Source organism: Carassius auratus, chromosome 3 (genome assembly GCF_003368295.1).
Source record: "Carassius auratus strain Wakin chromosome 3, ASM336829v1, whole genome shotgun sequence".
In the NCBI taxonomy this organism is placed as follows: domain Eukaryota; kingdom Metazoa; phylum Chordata; class Actinopteri; order Cypriniformes; family Cyprinidae; genus Carassius; species Carassius auratus.
In genome coordinates this window covers 29,259,206-29,281,497 of record NC_039245.1, presented here as the reverse complement: position 1 = coordinate 29,281,497, position 22,292 = coordinate 29,259,206, and the positions used below count along the sequence as shown (strand labels likewise).

The 22,292-nt window shown below is 38.8% G+C and overlaps 1 protein-coding gene across 1 annotated transcript in view; it reads left to right on the top strand.

The window, feature by feature from the left end:
• Positions 1-5,584: 5,584 nt before the first annotated feature.
• LOC113053532 (sialoadhesin-like) overlaps positions 5,585-22,292 on the top strand; it is a 32,616-nt gene continuing 15,908 nt past the window's right edge. Inside the window, exons 1-5 of the mRNA XM_026218654.1 lie at positions 5,585-5,614; positions 6,279-6,314; positions 9,000-9,272; positions 16,807-17,067; positions 17,243-17,515. Of these exons, the coding sequence (XP_026074439.1) occupies positions 17,410-17,515 (106 nt within the window). The 5' untranslated portion in view covers positions 5,585-5,614; positions 6,279-6,314; positions 9,000-9,272; positions 16,807-17,067; positions 17,243-17,409. The remainder of the gene's footprint in view (positions 5,615-6,278; positions 6,315-8,999; positions 9,273-16,806; positions 17,068-17,242; positions 17,516-22,292) is intronic.

Here is a 22,292-nt window from a genome sequence, read left to right as displayed (position 1 = left end):
ACATTGTGCAAATTGCCAAGGACTTTTCAAAAAAAGATTTATTTGGAAACGTATATGAAAAGGTGCCCACTTCGAGGTGTTCTTCCAAAACCTGGTAGAACTTGAGCCCAATCGATTTGCGCCTTTGCGCAACCTGTGCAGGAAGGAGTTAGCAAGGGACTGTGGAAACTTCTCAGTGACATGAAACAAGGTGAAGTGGTAGATGTCATAAAGAGTGACCATTGTGTCCTCAAGTATGGCGAACAGAAATACAACCTCATGGGACACCGGCGTTCTGATCATGAACTGATCCGTCAGAAAATGCGTGAGTTAGGGAGACTGGTTTTGAAAGGAAGGCAGGTGTCCCCTCTCAAATCACTTGAGGAATACATTGATCCAGCCAACTTCCAACACACAGTTAATGCAGTTAAAGCTGTTACAGGCTTTCAGTGTGAGACAAATAAGATAGCGGTGCCAACGCTAGCCAACAAACTTGGTCAGAGCCTCATGAAGGTTGCCGACATTGTAAGTTGTGATGCAAGGATCTGCGGTGACACAACAAAAGTTCAAAAAGCAGAGGACTTCAAACACATCTATCAGACACGCTGGAGGGAGATGATCTCATGTCATGCTCACAATACCCTGGAAGAAAAAAGGTACAACACTCCACTGATCTTGCCATTTCAGATGATGTCAAGAAACTCCATATATATTTAAAGGAGAAACAGCAAGAATACTACAGCACACTTTTTAATGGATCGAAAACACCAAGACCTGGGCAAAACTGGCTAAAGTCACTCTTGCACAAATGATAATCTTCAACAGAAAAAGGCAAGGGGAAGCCTGTCTGATGCCAGTACAATCATTCGAGTCTCGAGACAAATCTACTTTAAATATTGATATTGCTGACTCTCTCTCAGAAGTTGAACAAGCACTATGCAAGTACTTTAGTCGTGTAGAAATCTGTGGAAAAAGAGGAAGGAAAATTGCAGTACTTTTGGCACCGGAAATGATCAAATCCATGGAGTTGCTGGTTAAAACACGTGAAGTTTGCGGTGTTCCGAAGGAGAACATCTACATGTTTGCAATCCCAACATCGTGGTATTACTGATCCTGCTGACTGGGAACACTGCGACCTGTCAAATGCAGCAGTTTGATAACAAAGCGTCTGGATTCTGAAGTGATTAAAATTGGATATCGCTGCTCCTATCATGCGGATTCCTTCGCTTTGCATTGTCGTCATCATTGTCATCATTCTTGTGACCCTGTCTGGGCTTCGTGGAGAGCGGGTCCTTCAACAACAGTTGGATTTCATCATGATAAGGTTTTTTCTGAAACTTTTCTCTTTTTCTGAACTTCTCTCATTGGAACATTATTTACTCCCCGACGTCTGTGTTCAAAAGACCTTGAAATCATGTCGGCTTTTACGTCGGCCGAGATATTTGCACAGAGGATCACGGCGTAATGTTTATACTACTGGGACTGGCATTAAAGTTTTATGGTCTCTATCCAAGGCCTCTGAAACACACAAGCGTTCTCTACGTGGTGTTTGCCATGCAAACTTGTGTTACCCGCAACTGACTCATCAGAAAGTGAGAATTGAAACTGCTCGATTTGCACATCTAAATGTTCGTTCAATGAATAATAAGAGTGCTGTACTTCATGATATCATATCGGACAATGCTTTGGACTTTTTTTGTATATGTGAGACTTGGCACCAGCCAAACGATTTCATAAACTTAAATATGAGTGCTCCACCGGGATATACATATATTGAGAGACCACGTCAAAGTGGTAAAGGTGGCGGTCTCGCTGTTATATACAGAGCTGATATATCTGTTACGGAAATTACCATTCCCTGTGTATCATCATTTGAGTGCATTGCTTTTAAAGTGAACGGAGTCTCATCTGTCCTTATTGTGCTCATATATCGACCTCCAAAACCAAATCCTTTGTTTTTTACTGAACTCACAGAGCTACTTACATCTCTTAGTGCTGTTTGTCCAGCAATGATTGTGACTGGAGACATTAATATTCATGTGGACAACTCAAATAGTAAATTAACAGTTGATTTCATGGATGCATTAGACTGTTTTAACATGACTCAGCACGTGAAATTTCCCACTCATAATAAAGGTCACACACTAGATCTGGTTTGTTCTGTTGGAGTAGACATTGATAACCTAAATAGTAGTGACTTGTGTATCAGTGATCATAAGCTTCTCACTTTTAATTTAAATGTTCCACTTTTAAGTAGTACTCAAACAAGGGTCATTAGTTTTAGAAATGTCAAGAATCTTAACTATGACAATCTCTCCTGCCTGATCTCAGAGCACTCAGGTGTAGAAACTGTTGATCACTATAATTCTATTTTGTCATCTGCTTTGGATGAGTCAGCCCCTAGGAGAGAACGAGTTGTTTCATTTAGTAAATCTTCTCCTTGGTACACTACTGAGTTAAGGGCTATGAAGATGAAAAGCAGGCAGCTTGAACGTCAATATAAGAAATCGGGTTTGACAGTTCATAAACTTATGTATGATGGTCACTTGAGTCAATACGTTGAAGCACTCAAAGAAGCAAGAACAAAGTACTACTCATTTATTATTAGTTATGGTGCTGCAAACCCAAATAAGATTTTTAAGACAATCAATAGCCTTCTTGCACCAATCAAGTCACCAATTTGTTCCTCCGTACAAGAGTGTAACAAGTTTCTCAGTTTCTTCATGGAAAAAATTGAAAACATCTATAAGTCTATCAGTTTGGTACCCTGCTCTGCAGTTCCTGTGATCTTTCCCCCTAGTTTTCCCGAAAGTACATTTTCTAGTTTTAGCATAGTCACTAATGATTGTATTCTGAAATTAGTGATGGCAATGAATACAACTACATGTACTCTTGACCCAATCCCAACATCTGTTCTAAAGGGATGTCTCTCGTCAATTTGCCCCCTCATCTTGAACATTGTGAACACCTCCCTCATTACTGGTTCAGTTCCAAAAGCCCTTAAAATTGCAGCTATTACACCAGTCCTTAAAAAGCCTGGATGTGATAAGTCAGATCTATCTAATTACAGACCTATCTCAAACTTACCCTTTCTTGCTAAAGTTTTAGAACGTGTTGTTGTGGCACAGCTCCACTCACACTTGTCTTCCAAAAAGCTCTTTGAACCTTTTCAGTCTGGGTTTAGAAAGGGACATAGTACAGAAACAGCCCTGGTTCGAGTTATGAATGATCTGCTTATCTCAGCTGACTCTGGAGCCTCCACCATCCTGGTCCTGTTGGATCTTAGTGCTGCATTTGATACAGTGTGCCATTCTATCCTGATAAACAGGCTGGAGAGATGGCTTGGTATCACTGGTACGGTACTAAACTGGTTTAAATCTTACCTTACTGATCGTACCCAGTTTGTTGTTTTGGGAAACAACAAATCTGAACTTGGACAGGTCTGTCATGGGGTTCCTCAGGGATCTGTAATGGGTCCTATATTGTTTAGTGTGTATATGCTTCCTTTGGGACAAATTATTATGAACAGTAGCCAAACGAGAGAGTGAGTGCCTATAGTTTTCAATGCCTTTATTCAGGCCCCTTTACTTTTCACATTTTAATTTTAAATTGATTAATTTATTTTCTGATGGCACATTAGACGAAACGCATCATAAAAAGTATATGTTGTAATATCTGGTGGCAAGCACGGAACCCATACTGTACTGATTAAATTTGGCTGTAGATTCAATTTGTATCAAGGTCGTTTTTATTTCTCTTGGATTTTTTTTTTTTTAATGACTTAAAGATTAAATTCTTAGAGCATTTCAAAACAAGACAAAAAAACTCCATTCCACTGATAACGTTCATAATTTTAGACAATTTAAGAATTGTAGCTCTGATCTAACCTTCCCGAATGTGTTATTACTGGTTAACTACAGGATACTTAACTTTACCTCAAACAGAATACATACTTTTAACAGTAAGCTTACCATGTATACCTTTAATTGGTTTGGTAATTTTATTTTTCATATTTTTGTGTATCTACTTGTTTGTGCTCTGTCAGGTTTAGGGTGGGTGTTTGTAAAAGCACTTTGACAACTTAGTTTTAAAGGGCTTTATAATATATATTAGATTGACTTTGATAAGAGCAGCTAAATCACATTCAAGGTACGTCTCTCATGGGTCATAATAATCAGTAAATGCAGCAACTGAATTGTGTAAGAATTAGTTAAATGCAGTATATGATTGTGGCAGTCTTAGTGGACTGAAATGACTTGCTGTTGAAGAAGTTAAAGTTCATTTTTGAAGTCAAGCTGAACTAACTTGTTAAACCACCCTATTTTTAACGAACCAATATAACTTCCAGAAATACCATTATGAATTGGCCAGCTGGCCATATTATGACCTTTCTTTGTCTGTAGATTACACTGGTTTGTCCCCAGATTGGACATCCATATGTACTTATTGATACACTAGTTGGTCAGGGTTTTGTCCCCAGATGGGACATCCGTTAATGCCCATATAAGGAGTTGTCCCAGTGTCCCCACATGTGTTAACCTGACCTGTCCCCAGATTATCACCTACCCTTATTTAATGAATTAATTACATTTTAAGTGAGGTATTTATAAAAAAAAAATTTTTTTTGATTTTTTGATGCGTTTATCTAGTCTCTAGGATGTCAGGAAAGTGGTGTCCCCAAAATGTGGTAAATAACTGGTGCCCCCACGAGGCACCCCAAACAAGTATGTGTGTGTGTGTGCATGCGTGTGTTTGCGTACAAGTTTGTTTTTCCTATTGGGCACTTAAACCTGACCAACTTGTGTGTGTTTGCGTGCAAGTTTGTCTGTACTGATGGGCACTTAAACCTGACCAACTTGTGTGTGTTTGTTTGCAAGTTTGTCTGTACTGATGGGCACTTGAACCTGACCAACTCGTGGGAACTTAGTGGGGACCTAAATTGAGGTCAAGCTTATAAACAAGATTATAAATCATACAGAATGAGTTGTAAAAAGAGGACACAAAAATGCAGAATAGTTTGCTGTGAGAAGGATGGGCCCAAAATTGGAATTATGGATTGAGTGATAATACTCCATGAGTGAACTGCGTTGTTTGCAAATGTCGAAAATGCAGTAAACAGCAGGAGTTTAATGAACCAATGCATCCTGTTTATGCGTACTGTTATGAAACTGTTGCAGGTTGAATGGGTTCATGTGTTTTAAAGAGGATTTTAAGAAAACTTTGATGGAAGAAGAGCAAAGTTTGTGCATATATTTATAAACTCAACATATATTTCAGGTCAGTGACATCACTCAGTGATGAAGTTTCTGCTACTTCTATCATTCAATATACACAACAGAATTGTACTTATTATCATAATGAAATCCAAGCTTATCAATTTGATAAAATATGATTCAAATATAGAAAACATGCATGTTAGAGTGACCTTTTCTGAAAACATTACAAGATTATCAGTATTATCAAAATATTTATATAACACATGAGTTTTTTTATTTTTTATTTTTATCTGTCATGATGTTTCTAAAGATATTACTGTAAGTTTCAGGAAGTCTTGAGGCTTTAACACAGTCTGTGTCTTTAACCGTCTGTCATCATATAGTCAGTATGGAGCTCAGTCAACTTCCTCTTGTGCTCTGTGAGTATTAGTATGTATTACTATGTATTTCAGTTGATGGTAATTGCTATTATATCATGTAAGTTTTCTAATTTAGTGTTCCTTGATTTATGTCTTTTCTTGTTGCTCCGAGTTTCAAATCCAGCTCTATGTTATATGAGTGAAAGATGAGTTTGAAAGAGGAAGAGAAATTTAGCACTGTTTGTGAAAGAGAAATGTACTCTGCTGTGATGTAGATCATTGTGTTTGTTCAGTCATTCAGGTTTGTGCTGTTTAATGGTGTTTGTTGAATCAGTTCTGTTGGTTTGTTTTACAGTTTACTGTCCCTGATGCCTTAGTAGATGTTCACTTTAGTACACAGTTACTAAAAGTGTTTGCTTCAAGTTCCCTAAACAAGTTAAAATTCTCTCTGCTATGATGAAATCTATAAGACATCAAACTAATATTTCGGTGTTTATCTGAACAATAATGTAATGTGAGTTACTATTCATAACAGTCACTGTTTTCAGACTCTGGAAGGTTTTTACAGAAATACACTACATCTAGAATCTAGAAAAACAAGTTGAGAAACATTTGAGAGTAAAATTATGGCATTGCTTTAAACTTTTATGTCTAAAGTATAAAGGAAAATTGATCAGCTCCTTGTTCACACTGTAATGAGTTTTTTTTTCTCTTTGTGTTTTAGTGCTGATTTCACACATTCAGTCTGGACACACTGAAGGTGAGGGAATTTGACTTATATATGTCATAACATATGGATGATACCTCACTAACGGTTACATGCACAATGTGCAAATGATTTCATAAGATACAAGTGACCACACTGCCCAACAACTACAGAGAACAACACTTCAGTCTTACCTTATTTAGCATGAATGCTTTACAGTCAGGCAAATGTGCTCACACAGTAGAAACATGAATGAAGCAGCTGTGTGTTAACCCACTTATTACCAAATGGTATTATTCTTTTTAAACAGATAGAACCCAATGTGTAAAAGTAAAAGGTTGCATTTCACAACTAAAGATTAGTGGTACTGGTGTACCTCAAGGCTGTGTCAGTTCACCTATTCTTTTTACACTTTTCACAAATGAATGCTCAAACTGGCATTCACAGAATTATGTTTTTAAATATTCAGATGACACAGCCATTTTAAGTCTACTTTATGAGCATGATAATGTTAGCACCATTTATCAAGCAGAAATAAGTATGTTTAATGACTGGTGTGATAAAAATGAGTTGGTAATTAACACAAAAAAGACACAGGAAATTGTATTTGATCCAAAATGTATTAGTGACCATCAACGAGTGGTTATACACAACCATCATATTACCCAGTCGCAGACCTACAAGTATCTGGGTGTTTATACAGAGAGCTCACTTACATGGAATACACATATTGAATGGGTTTGTACTTGCCTAGAACAAAGATTATACTTCTTGTGCAGATTACATCTGTATGGTGTGAACAAAAATGTCAGTAGGCGGTTTTAGAAAGCTGTTTTAGAAAGTATTGTTAGGTACGGGATCACAGTATGGTCTGGTAATCTTTCAGTGAAGCTTAAATCTAAGTTGATGCACTTGATATTGACAGAATCTAAAATTGTCTGGCATGAGAGAGATTGTAACCTCCAGGATTTATATGAGGAATGTATTCTTAACTAGGTGGAAAGGATCATTGGCGATCAGAGTCATGTTTTAAACTCACAATATGAACTACTTCCCTCTGGCAGAAGATACAGAGTCCCGAGGTGTAAGCTAAATCTATACAAGAACTCCTTTGTACCAGTATCTGTGTGCCCATTTATCAGATGTTTATCTTAAGGTTTTCTTTCCATTTTATCTTTTATATTGTTTGTTTTATCTATTGTATGTAGATTGTATGTAGGTCATGCAGCAATTTTGTAGTCTAAAACAATTTTCCTCTCGAGGACAATAAGGTATACTACTACTAAACAGCAATTTTTTTTTAATAGTAAATTGTTGTTGTTGTACATTAAGACCAAAAGCCAAAGTGAGCATTAAACATGCTCATCATGTATTCAGTGGTGAGACAGTCACTCTCAGATGTGACATTGATGGTGAAGGAGTCACTGGCTGGCAGTACAGCTGGTGTAAAGACTTTTCAGCTAATGCTTTCAGTGAACTACTGGAACACATATTTATTCCTGTTACTGAGTCTGACGCAGGTAAATTCTCCTGTTATGGAGCAGAGAGAGAAGGATCACGCACCTCACAAAACAGTGATGCAGTCACACTGACAGTATCAGGTGATTTTGATCATCACTTCATATACACACACATTTAAGGCCCTATAATACACCCGGCGCAATAGGACGCAAGACGCAGTGCAAGTGTGTTTGCTAGTTTCAGTCCAGCGATGTACGCATTTTCCCGTCCAGCACCATGTCATTTAATTATGCGTTTAAAAAACATTTGGCTCATTTTTGCGCCTATGGGCGTGCTAATCTAAAAAAAGAGGTGTGTTCAGGCGCATTGCAGGCGCAATACTATTTTAAAGAGCTGAAATTAGACTGCTCCATAGACCAACTCAAACCTGATCTAAAGTCTGGCGCAATGTTTATTCTTTGTTATTTAAAGAGCATGTTAGTTTAGGCGGGTCCACAACACGCGTACACACTGCTTATTAAACACAGGGACGCACAGCAGCACACAAACATGCCAAATATTAAAAATTAAATGATTGCAATGCATAATAATTTTTTGTAGGCTAATATATATATATATATATATATATATATATATATATATATATATAAATATATATATATATATATATATATATATATATATATATACAGTATATATGCCTACATATCATCATGGATAGTCATCGCATCAGAATTAGGCTATCTATTTACTCTCACACGAGCATTTCTGTTTCATCTCGGAGACGCAGTTCTGTCTTTGCGCTTGCCAAATTCCACCGTGTAAATAGCAAATCCATCATGGCACAAGCGCAACTGGCTCTTAAAGGGAATGGAAGATGAGACTCTAATTGGTTTATTGTACGTTATGCCCAAAACCACCCATTAACCATTAAGAGTGGATTTAGACACGCCCTGAGTGCATCTGGGCCGTGTGCTTTACACTTTGCCTTTAGATCGTTAAAATAGGGCTCTTAATGTGTTATTTATTAGGGATTTAACGGTTTTAGCAGTTTTAAGTGTTTCTACACAGTTGTTGAAAAAGTTTAAGATTTAAAAATGAAGATTTTGATTTCAGAATGCAGATGATGATTTTAATTACAATCAATCATCAGTTACTGTAATCTAACCTGCTATAAACCTAAAGATTGTGGGTTTAAAACCCCCTTACATTTGCATGATTTATTTATTAAATTATCTAACACATTATTTTTTATTGTGAATTGTTGTTGTTGTACAGAAAGATCAAAAGCCAAAGTGAACATTAAACCTGCTCAACGTGTATTCAGAGGAGAGACAGTCACTCTCAGATGTGACATTGATGGTGGAGGAGTCACTAGCTGGCAGTACAGCTGGTATAAAGACGGTTCACTCTACAGCTCCAATGAACTACAGGAACACACATTCAGTTCAGTTACTAAGTCTGATGCAGGTAAATACTCCTGTTATGGAGCAGAGGGAGGAGGATCACGCAGATCACAAGACAGTGATGAAGTTACACTGACAGTATCAGGTGAGTTTGAACATCTCTTCATAAACACACAAGTTTAAGATGTTATTAATGAGTCATAAAAAAGCTATAGCCCCATCAGAAACTTGCTTAGCCCCGGCACTGTCTCTGAGACAAGGAGAGAAACTACTTCAACATATGCTGATAACGGTATATAGGCTAACCATCTTAAATTATTCCTTTAATACACTGAACAAAATGATAAACGCAGCAGTTTTGTTCTTGCCTACATTTTTCATGAGCTGAATTCAAAGATCTAAGACTTTTTCTATGTACACAAAAGGCCAATAGCTCTCAAATACTGTTCACAAATCCGTCTAAATCTGTGTTAGTGAGCATTTATCCTTTGCCGAGATAATCCATCCATCTCACAGCTGGACATCAAGATGCTGATTAGACAGTATTATTGGACAGGGGTGCCTGAGTCGTCTGAAGCAGTTCACTCAAATTTGTAACAGAAGCTTTAAGAACATCAAGAGCTTTGAAGATGAGGCTCTGGATTCAGAGTCAATTGAAAGCAAATCTGCAAAGGCATAAGGTATAACTTAGGCTACATTCGATTAAAGTACACGGTATTGACATTAGTTTGTTGTACGTGCAACTTATACATTAAATATAATATTATTTTTTCATTAAATAAGCAATCACAGTGTATGAAATAAATACCCTCTAAACCGGCGTTAGCTCTGTTCCAGGAGGAATGCCTTTGCCTAGACACAAATAATTGATATTTCCCCAATATTTCCGCTTGAATAAATATACATTTGTTTACATTTTGCAGAACAGACAGAAGAAGATCCGTCAGTGCATTTGGTTCATTATGTTCGTTAACTTAGCCGTCATGTGAGGAGTTTTCACTCTTCTCCGTGTCAGAGGTTATTTATACATATACAGAGGTGGGTAGAGTACCCGAAAACAGTACTCAAGTAAAAGTAAAAGTACTTATAGAAATATTTTACACAAGTAAAATGTCTCGGGTTACGACTGTAACCCTTGGTCCCCGAGAAAGTGAATAAGAACTGCAAGTGCTCCCAGGCAGGGGGAGGTGTGGCGAAGGGACGCAGTTCTCGTTCACTTTGGGGGAACGAGTATCCACTATGCCACAACGAACCCTGCCTGTCCTAGTGTGAAGCTGCGCACAGGCACACTTAGGACGAGAGCACAAGAGTGCCAGGTGTCAATGGAATGTCCAGGCTGTGAAATCTAACAAAAGTGTGAGGGGTGGCCCATCCTGCTGCATCGCAGACCTCCTGGATGGGGGTCCCATCCTCTAGAGGATGCCATGTCTCTGGTAGAATGAGCCCTCACGGCCAGAGGTGAAGGCAAATTGCGCACCTGGTAGGCCATAGATATAGCTTGGACAACCCAGTTGCTAATGGTCTGTTTGGAAGCAGGAAGCCCCTTCTTGGGCGACCCGAAACAGACTAACTGAATTCCGCCATGAGGAGGACCTCTGGATATATATTTTGAGAGCTCTAACAGGGCAGAGCATGTGAAGTCTCTCCTCATCCACCGCTCCTCAAAAGTGTTTCCTTCTTCCCTAATGGTGGGTTGAGATCTTGGCTGCTAATCTAAAATATGTGGTTTAGACCAATTCCCGCATGGTTTAGTTGCAAAAGCCTTTGTTCCTATTTTTTTACTCTTTGCATCATACTGAGTAAATGTGAACCTCACTTGTTCCTATAGTTGCTTGCAGCTGCATTTATTCAATTGTCTATGAAATTAAAATGCACTTATAAAATGTATCAGGGTTTTTGTTGGCTGAGGTCATAAAAGTAATAAATCAGTCTTGCACAAATCAAAGCCTTAAAAAGTCTTAAATTTGAGCAGATAATCTTAAATTCACGAATCCATGGCATTAAATGTTGCATGCCTTGCAAAATAAATAAACAAGTATATAAAATAATGCATGTTTTATTTATATAGCACATTTCGTACACAATGGTAATTCAAAGTGCTTAACAAAAAATAAATTAAACTAATCATGAAGAAAAAATCATGACTTATTTAAAATGAATTTAAATAGAAAACGATTACACATAAAATACATTGAATATGTAAAATACAGTGCAATCGTTCGGACATTGCACAGTGCTCATTCAATAAATGCACAGCTAAACAGGTGAGTTTTGAGTCTAAATTTAAATGTGACTAGTGTTTTAGCACATCTGATCTCTTCTGGAAGCTGATTCCAACTGTGGGCGGCATAGTAACTAAAGGCGGACTCCCCTTGTTTTGTGTGAACCCTTGGTATTTATAGCTGACTCGATCCTAATGATCTGAGTGGTCTGTTATGTTTATATTCAGAGAACATATCTGCAATATATTTTGGTCCTAGGTCATTGAGTGATTTATAAATGACTAAAAGTACTTTAAAATCAATCCTAAATGTATCTGGAAGCCAGTGTAAGGAACTGAGGACTGGTGTGATATGCTCAGATTTTCTGGTTCTAGTCAGAATGCTGGCAGCAGCGTTCTGGATGAGCTGCAGCTGTCTAATGGTCTTTTTGGGAAGGCCGGTGAGGAGCCCATTACAGTAGTCCATCCTGCAGGTGATAAGGCATGAACAAGTATCTCCAAGTCTTGACTGGAAACAAAACGTTCCAGATTACTTAACTGTAACCTTCTTCCCTGAGGAAGCGGAATGAGATGCTGCACTGCTCAGCGCATTGGGAAAAGTCTAATTCGTGACCAGCTGTGAATAATGTGTGTAACACATCGATTGAATTGACCCGGCGGTAATATAGCCTCGGTTGATGATGTCATCGGAGTGCGCCTGCAAACCGAGCTATAAATAGATAAGTCACAGGTGCATCAACCGGACATTTTGTCTGAAGAGCAGTCATGGGACATATTCAGCACGCCAGCGCAGCGCAGCATCTCGTTCCACTTTCACAGGGAACAAGGTTACAGTTAAGTAATCGGGAACATTCCCTTTTGAAAGCTTCAGTCGATGCGGCGCTGCTCAGCGCATTGGGATCGAGAATACCCATGCCGCCAAGTTTGAAAATGTTTTGACCCCTAAGGTTTTGCAGGTGTGCTACCAAACCACAAGAAGGCCTCAGACATTAGCTTGTGATGTTGACTCAAGGACATGAGAGCCCTGAGTAGCATGAACATCCAAACTATAAAATCTTATGAATGTGTGCGAAGAGGACCAACCTGCCAAATCACAAACCTGTTGTAAGAGGCCACCCCTTGCTAAAGCACTACAAGAGGTGACCCCTCTTGTGGAGTGAGCTCTAAGACCTATAGGTGAAGCTTGACCGCGTGCCTCATAAGCCAAAGCAACAGCATCCCTGACCCAATGAGACATGGTCTGCCTGGTGGCAGCTGCTCCTCTGCTACCACCACCATAACAGATGAACAGTTGCTCCAACTTATGCCACTGGCTAGAGCGGTGGATGCAAGTCTGAAGAGCACTGAATGGACACAGTTTAAGATTTCTCCTGCTCCGGCATTGTGAACGGCGGAGGGCAGAAGGCCTCTAGAATGACCGGATGTACAGCTGGAAATGGAACCTTAGTCAGGTAAACAGGATGAGGATGCAAAATTACTTTCACCATCCCTGGAGCAAAGTCTAAGCATGATGGTGAAATAGACAGAGCCTGCATATCCCCAATTCTCTTTAAAGAAGTTGTCGCAATGAGAAAAAACTCCCCCACCCTTCTTGGGAACCAGGAAGTATCTGCTGCAATAGCCCGATTCTCTCCTTGAACGAGGATCATGTTCTACGACCTCTTTGCCCAGAAGAGTTTGTAGCTCTTGAGACAGTACCTGCATTAGCTCCGGTTTCACGGAAGTGGAGACCACGCCGTTGAAATGTGGAGGATGACGAATAAACTGTATCCTGTATCCTATCCGTACTGTGCTCAATACCCATGCAGAAATACCAGGCAGAAGTTTCCACGCTGCCAGACTCTCTGAGAGCGGTACTAATTTTAACACTTCTTTTTGAGGGGATGTTAGCTTATCCGTGTCCTGAATTACAGCAGGAAACACTGGAACATCTAACATCTCGCTGGATACCGCCGCCCCCCAAAGCACAAGAAGAGGTGGGGATGGAAGGGTTTTGTGAGGATAACGGGAAGGGGCGAATGCTCCCTTCTGCACCTAGAGCCACTAGCTGTGGCTGAACTGATGAATGCCTCTTCAATGCCCGTCAAATTAAGCCAAAGATGCCTCCCTGTGCTGACTAAAGCTGACATAGAACGGCCGATTGCACGGGCCATTTGCTTAGTCGCACAGGCTGAAAAATCTGTGGCTCGACGAAGCTCAGCGAACACTTCCTTGTGTGCCTAGAGCCACTAGCTCGGTGCCCTGAAGCGACGGACTGATAGGGTACGACCGTACTAGCCGCTCTAGAGACCTCCAGCAGACCGATCTCCTGAGGGCACTGAGGAGAGATAATGCGGTGTACACCGCTCTTCCACAGAGATTGACTACTGCCCACACTCAAGTCCTTCGACAGGTCAGCCTGGTATGCCTGTAACACTGACATATTGTGCAGCGCAGCACCAGCCTGACCTGCAGCCTTGTAAGCCCAAGAGGTAAATCATTCCCATCGTGAACTGAAGAAGCACCGGAGCGTGCTTCGAGATCACGAGAAAGGATACGTGGATCAGGTGATGCAGCAAGCAAAATCCCTACGAGAGCCCCGCAATGATAATGAGGGTGCGGTCTGGAAATAATTCAGATGAGAGCGAAGCATTTTCTTCACTTTTTCTTCATTTTCCTGACGCACACATGCACAGAATGATCTGAAGACAAAAGACCTTTTGATGCACCTGTGGCTTATCTATTTATAGCCCCGGTTTGTGGGCATGCTCCGATGACGTCATCAACCTAGGCTATATTACTGCCGGGTCAATTCTATTGATGTGTTATACACAATATTCACAGCTGGTCACGAATTAGACGTTTCCCAATGCGCTGAGCAGCGCAGCATCGACTGAAGCTTTCGAAAGAGAACATCTAAATCTTGCAATGTTTTTGACATGATAGTATGCTGATTTAGTTATTGCTATGACATGACTACTGAAACTAAGGTCTGTCTCCAGAATCACACCAAGATTCCTGACTTGATTTTTAGTTGTTTGACCCCTAGAGTCAAGGTATCAAGGCAGTCACTTAGAAAACTTCATATTTGTTTCCAAATAAAATAAAATTCAGTTTTTTCCTTGTTTAACTGAAGAAAGTTCTGGCACATCCAACTATTAATTTCACCAATACATTGGCAGAGGGAGTCAATGGGGCTGTAGTCATTTGGAGATAAGGCAAGGTAAATCTGGGTATCATCAGCATAGCTGTGATATGCAATTTGGTTCTTTCTCATTATTTGACTTAGCGGGAGCATATACAGGCTAAACAAGAGCGGTGCAAGAATTAACCCTTGTGGGACTCCATATGTCATGGACGTCCACTTAGACTTATGCTCTCCTAGACTCAAATAATAGCCTCTCCCTTCTAAGTATGAACTAAATCATTTGAGTACCATCCCAGAAAGCCAGACCCAGTTTTCCAGTCAGTCTAGTAATATGTTATGATCGACAGTGTCAAACGCAGGACTGAGATTTAGAAATACCAGCACTCATTTTTTGCCAGAGTCAGAATTTAAGCGGCTATCATTTATCATCTTAATGAGTGCGGTCTCTGTACTGTGATGTGGTCGGAAACAAGATTGAAAATTGTCCAAAATTTTCAAATAAGATAATTAATACAAAATAAACAAATAAATTGTTTTACAATACAATTATCTAAACAGCCTTAAATCAAGATATTTTTTTCAGATGTAACATAAAGATATGAATTCTTTTTTTCTCGGACATTGAATAAAATACTTGTATGAGATCTTTTTCATATTATAACATAAAATTAAGCAATATCACAAGCGTTTTTTGCGAATAGGAACATGCAAAACGTGATATTGATTTTATAAAAACCTTCAGCAAACAAGTTAATATCAAGTGAATTAAATTTCAGACACAATTTTATTTAAAAATAGTTCCAAACAAATCCATAAAATACTTTTTGTGTGTTTCTGATCAACACACAGAGGTGATTTATTACTGAATGTGTCAGGTGCTTTGAACATATTAATTGAATAAATTATTCTGTGACATATTCATTAATTGATTTGCCACTGTATATAGACTACTGGCGGTTTTTGCTATATTAATTCTTTTTTTTTATACCTTAGATGTAGTAAACTACTTTAAAAGCCATGTTTCTGTAGTGCAGTGGTTTTCAACCTGTGGTCCGCGGCCCCCTAGTGGGCCGCGGTGGTATTGCAGGTGGGCCGCCAATTATTTTCTGTTCATTTCCAGTCCATTCTAGGGCTGTGCGATTAAAAGAAAACGTCCTAAAATCACGATTTAAGCGTGCGCATATGCCTAACTCCAGGTTCACACACTGTCTGTGATGCGCCTTTTTTCTGAGCCAATGTTGACGGATCAGAGCGTTCTCACTGCGGTAAAAGGCTAGAAATAAAAACGTGCGAAAATAATTCATGTCTAACACATGAGCATAGAGTGAATTTGTTAGTGAACAGGATGCAGTTTAAGTGAGAGGAGACACGTTTTAAGTGTGCACACTCTCTCCTCGCAAAGCAGCGTGTATCTGAGCAAGCACGACCGGTTTTGTGACAGAGCAAAGGAAATCTGCTGCGAACAGAGAGATTCGCACTCGTGCATTATTTTCGCACTCGTGCATTATATGTGCTTTCGCGTTATATTTATGCGCTCTCACTGCTGACCGCATACACATACTGTATACACACTGCAAACACCTGAGGCACCGCTACAATTAATGAGCTCTATGAACAATGCATGGCAAAAAAGAAAAAAAAGTCCCTGTATACAGGATTTTTTTTTTTTTTTTTTTTTGCCATAAGTCTATAAAATGTTTTTACATCTTCACTATAGGGATAATTTTGACTTATGTCTGTTCTAGAGATGTTACAACTTTTTGATAAAGCTCTGATTGGTTTTCTTTTGGAAATATGTTTCAAATTAATCCTGAATGCGTTCATGACTGTAAAAGCACAATTGCAAAATTGATCAAAAAAATCGCGATAGTTTTTTTTTTTTTTTTTCTCCATATCGCACAGCCCTAGTTTATTCAATAAATATAGTTTAAAATCTAGCTTCTGAGTACTAAGTTATTAACCCAACAATAGCGGGGTCAGTTAATTTTTTTGAAGTGGGCCGCGCAAACATATGTGTTTGGTTGTGTGGGCCGCGAGTTGAAAAAGGTTGGGAACCACTGCTGTAGTGTATAGCTTGCTACATTTCCCAGCTGTAGATTTAGTTTAGTGAAACTTCATTTAATGTAGAGTAACTGTTATCTTACTTCACTACATTTCCCAAGTAGCTTGCCCAACACTGGATATGACTAGCTTCTTTAGTTATCAAGTATCGCTATATTGACATAAACAAATACATGAAATGGCTCATACACCATGTTTACCAATGAGAGAATGAAATCTTTTGCTGAAATGTTTTCAAGACTTATGCCACAAATGATTTTATACTGACAGATATTCCCAGACCAGCTCTGACTGTGCTGCCACAGAGTTCATTGTTCACTGGAGACTCAGTTACTCTGAGATGTGAGGTGGATCAGTCATGGGATGGATTGGAGTTTCTCTGGAGTAAAAACTCAAACACTGAATCTACTGAAGCTTCAACTAAAACAGTTGATTCAGTGAAAGTCTCTGATGGAGGAGAGTACAGGTGCAGAGCACAAAGAGGAGGATATTACACCAATGTCAGTGAACCAGTAACATTGACAATATATGGCAAGTTTAGACCTTATTTACATACTGCACAAATGATTGCATAAGCCTAAATAATTGACTGTTATAGTTATAGAAAATAACAGTTTAACCTAATTTAGCATGAGTGTCTTGTAGTCCAGTTTTTATTCTCTAAAACAGCTCATTGTTTTCATTGTAAATTGTTGTCATTGCACAGAAAAACCAAAAGCCAAATTAAGCATCAAACCCAATCATCATGTATTCAGAGGAGAGACAGTCACTCTCAGATGTGCCATTGATGGTGAAGGAGTCACTAGCTGGCGATATGTCTGGTATAAATACAGTGCATTCTACAACTCCAGTGACCTGCAGGAACACACATTCATGTCTGTTAATGAGTCTGTCACAGGTAAATACTCCTGTTATGGAGCAGAGAGAGGAGGATCACGAACATCAAACATCAGTGATGAAGTTACACTGACAGTATCAGGTGAGTTTGATCGTCTCTTCATACACACACTCTGTATATGTTATTAATGAGTGATTTCTCTATTTTAGATAGAGTCCAGGCAGTTTTAAGTGTTTCTCCACAGAAGTGGTTGACTGAAGGAGATCCAGTGACTCTGATCTGTGAGGTTTATGGCTCCTCTACAGACTGGACATTCAGCTGGTTCACTCTAACTGCTTCATCAGGTAAGATATAATGTGCTTCATGTGATAACAACTCAATTAACTGGTTTTATTAATTGGTTTTATGTGCATGTACTGGTGCCCATAATTTCCATGAGCTTTGATCTGGCCCTAATACAGTCAAACTGAATACAATGAATTACCCCAACAAACATAATTTAAAGTGTAAAAGCACACAGCAAAAGCTCCTTAAGGTGAAATCTACATGAATTCTCATGTTTTGTAGACAACAAACATCTTTATCAGCTGCTCTCAGACAGCAGCAGAGGAGATGGAGGAAACTACACTGTCAGTTCTGCTGCTCTAAAACACACAGGAGTTTATGTGTGCAGAGCAGAGAGAGGAAAACCAGCCTATAAAACAACCTACAGCAACACACAGGAAGTATGGGTCACTGGTGAGTTCAAACAGGATCAGTTTGAATGAGACAGAACTAGATAATAATGTATGAGAGTGATATAAAGAGAAATCTTTTTTTTTTTTTTTTTTTTTTTGAGATCTAAGATGAGGGAAGAGCGGGGTCAAAATTAACGTTGGACGAAAGTAACAAAGCAATTTTCTCAGAGCCTTTTACTGCATTTGCATTCTAATCATGTTCAACATGCAACACTTGATATATATATATATACAGTACAGACCACAAGTTTGGACACACCTACTCATTCAAAGAGTTTTCTTTATTTTCATGACTATGAAAATTGTAGTCACACTGAAGGCATCAAGGGCTATTTGACCAAGAAGGAGAGTTATGGGGTGCTGCACCAGATGACCTGGCCTCCACAGTCACCGGACCTACAAGGGCCAACAAGTGCTAAGCATCTCTCGGGGAACTCCTTCAAGACTGTTGGAAGACCATTTCAGGTGACTACCTCTTGAAGCTCATCAAGAGAATGCCAAGAGTGTGCAAAGCAGTAATCAAAGCAAAAGGTGGCTACTTTGAAGAACCTAGAATATGACATATTTTCAGTTGTTTCACACTTTTTTGTTATGTATATAATTCCATATATAATTCCATATGTGTTAATTCATAGTTTTGATGCCTTCAGTGTGAATCTACAATTTTCATAGTCATGAAAATAAAGAAAACTCTTTGAATGAGAAGGTGTGTTGGTTTTGGTTGCTTTTTTTAATCAAGTTTGTACGTCATGAGACATTTGCTGAAACTTAAAGGGTTAGCTCACCCAATAATCAAAATTATGTCATTAATAACTCACCCTCATGTTGTTCCAAACCCATGAGACCTCCGTTCATCTTCAGAACACAGTTTTAGATATTTTAGATTTACTCCAAGATCTTTCTGTCCCTCCATTGAAACTATGTGCACGGTATACTCTCCATGTCCAGAAGGTTAAGAAAAACATCATCAAAGTAGTTCATGTGACATCAGAGGGTAAGTTAGAATTTTTTGAAGCATCGAAAATACATTTTGGTCCAAAAATAGCAAAAACTATGACTTTATTCAGCATTGTCTTCTCACTGGTCTGTTGAGAGGTTTCAAAACACTGCAGTGTAGTTATATCACTCGATGTAACCGGATCTTCTTGAACCAGTTCACCAAATCGAACTTAATCGTTTAAATGGTTCGCATCTCCAATAAGCATTAATCCACAAATGACTTAAGCTTTTAACTTTTTTAATGTGGCTGACACTCCCTCTGAGTTAAAACAAACCAATATCCTGGAGTAATTCATTTGCTCAAACAGTACACTGACTGAACTGCTGTGAAGAGAGAACTGAATATGAACATCGAGCCGAGCCAGATAATGAACAAAAGATTGACTCTTCTAGAGTCAAGAACCGTTTCTGTCAAACGCGACCGATTCGAGAACCGAGGAGCTGATGATACTGTGCATGTGTTGTGTGATTCAGTGTGAAGCAGAATGACACACAGAGCGTCTGAACTGAACTGGGTATTTTTTTTTGGTGATTGATTCTGAACTGTTTCTGTGCTAATGTTATGAGCCCAGGTAAACCGAAGACTAGAATCAAGGGCAATCATTGCAAATGACGTGATTACGTAGAGCGCAAAAGAACCAGTGAACCGTTTTCTTCAACTGGTTTATTGAATCGAACTGTCCAAAAGAACTACTGGTGATCCGAAAACCGATGAGTCAATCCTTTGTTCATTATCTGGGTCGGCTCGGTGTTCATCTTCAGTTCCCTCTTCACAGCAGTTCAGTCAGTGTACTGTTTGAGTACATGAATTACTCCGGGATATTGGCTTGTTTTAACCCAGAGGGAGTGTCAGCCATGTTACAGCTTAAGTAATTTGTGCATTAATGCTTATTGGAGACGCAAACTGTTTTAAACGATTCATTTCGATTTGGTGAACTGGTTCAAGAAGATCTTGTTACATCGAATGATTAGTTCGCGAACCGGATATCACTACACTGCAGTGTTTTGAAACCTCACTTGATGATGTTTTTCTTACCTTCCTGGACCACCATTCACACAGCTTCAATGGAGGGACTGAGAGCTCTCGGACTAAATCGAAAATATCTTAAACTGTGTTCCGAAGATGAACGGAGGTCTCACGGGTTTGGAACAACATGAGGGTGAGTTATTAATGACATAATTTTAATTATTGGGTGAACAATATTTAAATTCAAAATACAACAATGAAAATGTAATTTAATAACTTTTTGCAAAAATAAAGGACAAGATATGTTTGCAGTTACATATTAACAAGTTCATAGTCTGGTATACTTAATAAAAATAAAAGTAACAGAAAAAAAATCTATCTTATATTGTTGTGTTACTTTTGACCCACTTGTGTGTTATTTTTGTCCCCTCTGACGGGGTTGAAAGTAACAATGTGCAACTTATGTTCAAAGTGAAATTATACTGAAGTCTTTCTACATTTCTACAAAATATCACCTGGTATTGAAGGACCACACTTCTGAGTTACTGGCCACAGTAGAAATATATCTCAGTCTACAACATTATCTTTTAAAATTATGTTTTTCTGAAGAAATTTTACTTTTGCCCCTGCTCTCCCCTACTATGATATTACACGGTTTCAAAATGTAAAAATTCCTCATCAGTTTGCAATAGAGGAAATAGTCATTGAAAATGAAGCATGACTATGTATGGAACACAAATGTTACTAATACTATCAATAATATTATTTTTATTAGTGAACCTGAAGGAAAACAATTAAATAAGCCAATGTAAGGGGAACAGGGCAATTTAGCTCAAAGGGAATCATTTAAGATTTTAAAGGGAATTTGAACAGAATCACTGTTTCACGGCTGATCACTGAGACTCTCTGTGATTCACTGAATGAGCCGTTTAACATTGGATATTAATATCCAAAGTATAGTGAAAACACTCTCAATTAGCACAGTAACAAGATCGGCAGTTTAAGACATTAACTTGTAAGCAGAAAACAAGATACTTCTCTTTCAATGTGAATAAGGCTTGGGTGTCTTATGGGAAGTTGGGAAGTGACGTCTTGGGAAGCCTGTGGTTGGGTGTTGGCTGACGATGCAGAGTTGTGTGGGCTGGTTGAAGTTGAATGGGCACTCGAAGTCAGACTCTGAGACATGGCGCTACAAAACTTTACTCAGAACACGAAACTCTCAAACAGAAAAGAAAAGAAACTAAAGTAAAAGAACAGAAGTAAAGTTTGACGAGACTAGGTGGTGCTTCTTCTCATCATGCCTAAGTAGCAGCAGGCGTGCAGGCCGACGCACACTGGAACCACGCTAAAATAATGCTTACAGTGATGACTAAAAGCATGGCTAATAGCAAAAGCTAAGAAGCAAAGCTACAGGCTAAAAAGTTAAAAGCTAAAAGCAGGTATGACTAATAGCAAAAGCTAAACGCAAGCTAAACGCAGAATTTGATGGTGTCTTGAGTATTTAAACTGGCCTTTTGGCCACACCTCAAATGTTGTCTTGACCAATTAGATATTGTCTTGGCCCGGGGGTATCATAAATCATATGTTATCAAGCATGTGGTCCGAATTTTCCCGCTATTGCAGGGTATCATTTTGGACATGATTTCTATAGCAAGAATATGATACATTTGACAAAGAAATTATGGTCAGAAACATTTCAAGTAAGCAGATTGAAAAACATACATACTAAACATGAATATGAGTCCTTAAACTATTCAATAGTTACTTAAAGGCATACACATACATAGAAACATGATAATCAAATGTGTGGGTTACATATGAATGAAAATGGTGTTAAGCAATGGATAGATTCATTTATAAGTCATTTTGAGTTCATTGAGTTCACTATAAAAGACAGTTCCTGTGCCATTCTGTGCCAACATAAGGTGTTCTGTAGAGACCAGAGGTTAAAAGGTCCCCTTAGGAATTTCAGTCTGGTTCTGCTAGATGGGGGCAAGTCAATCCAAGGATCATGTTTATTACTCTCATGGGTTTACATGTGATGGTCAGACTTTCCATCTCTTTGATTACTTGCCCCAAATTTGACACTCTCTCCTCCGAATTGAAATTGTCAATAATTTTTCTAGTGGTGTTAATGTTGAAAACTGTTCTGTGAAAGAGTTGGTTGGTTGGTTGGTTGGTTGGTTGATTTACAACATCCTGTTGCCTTTCTGAG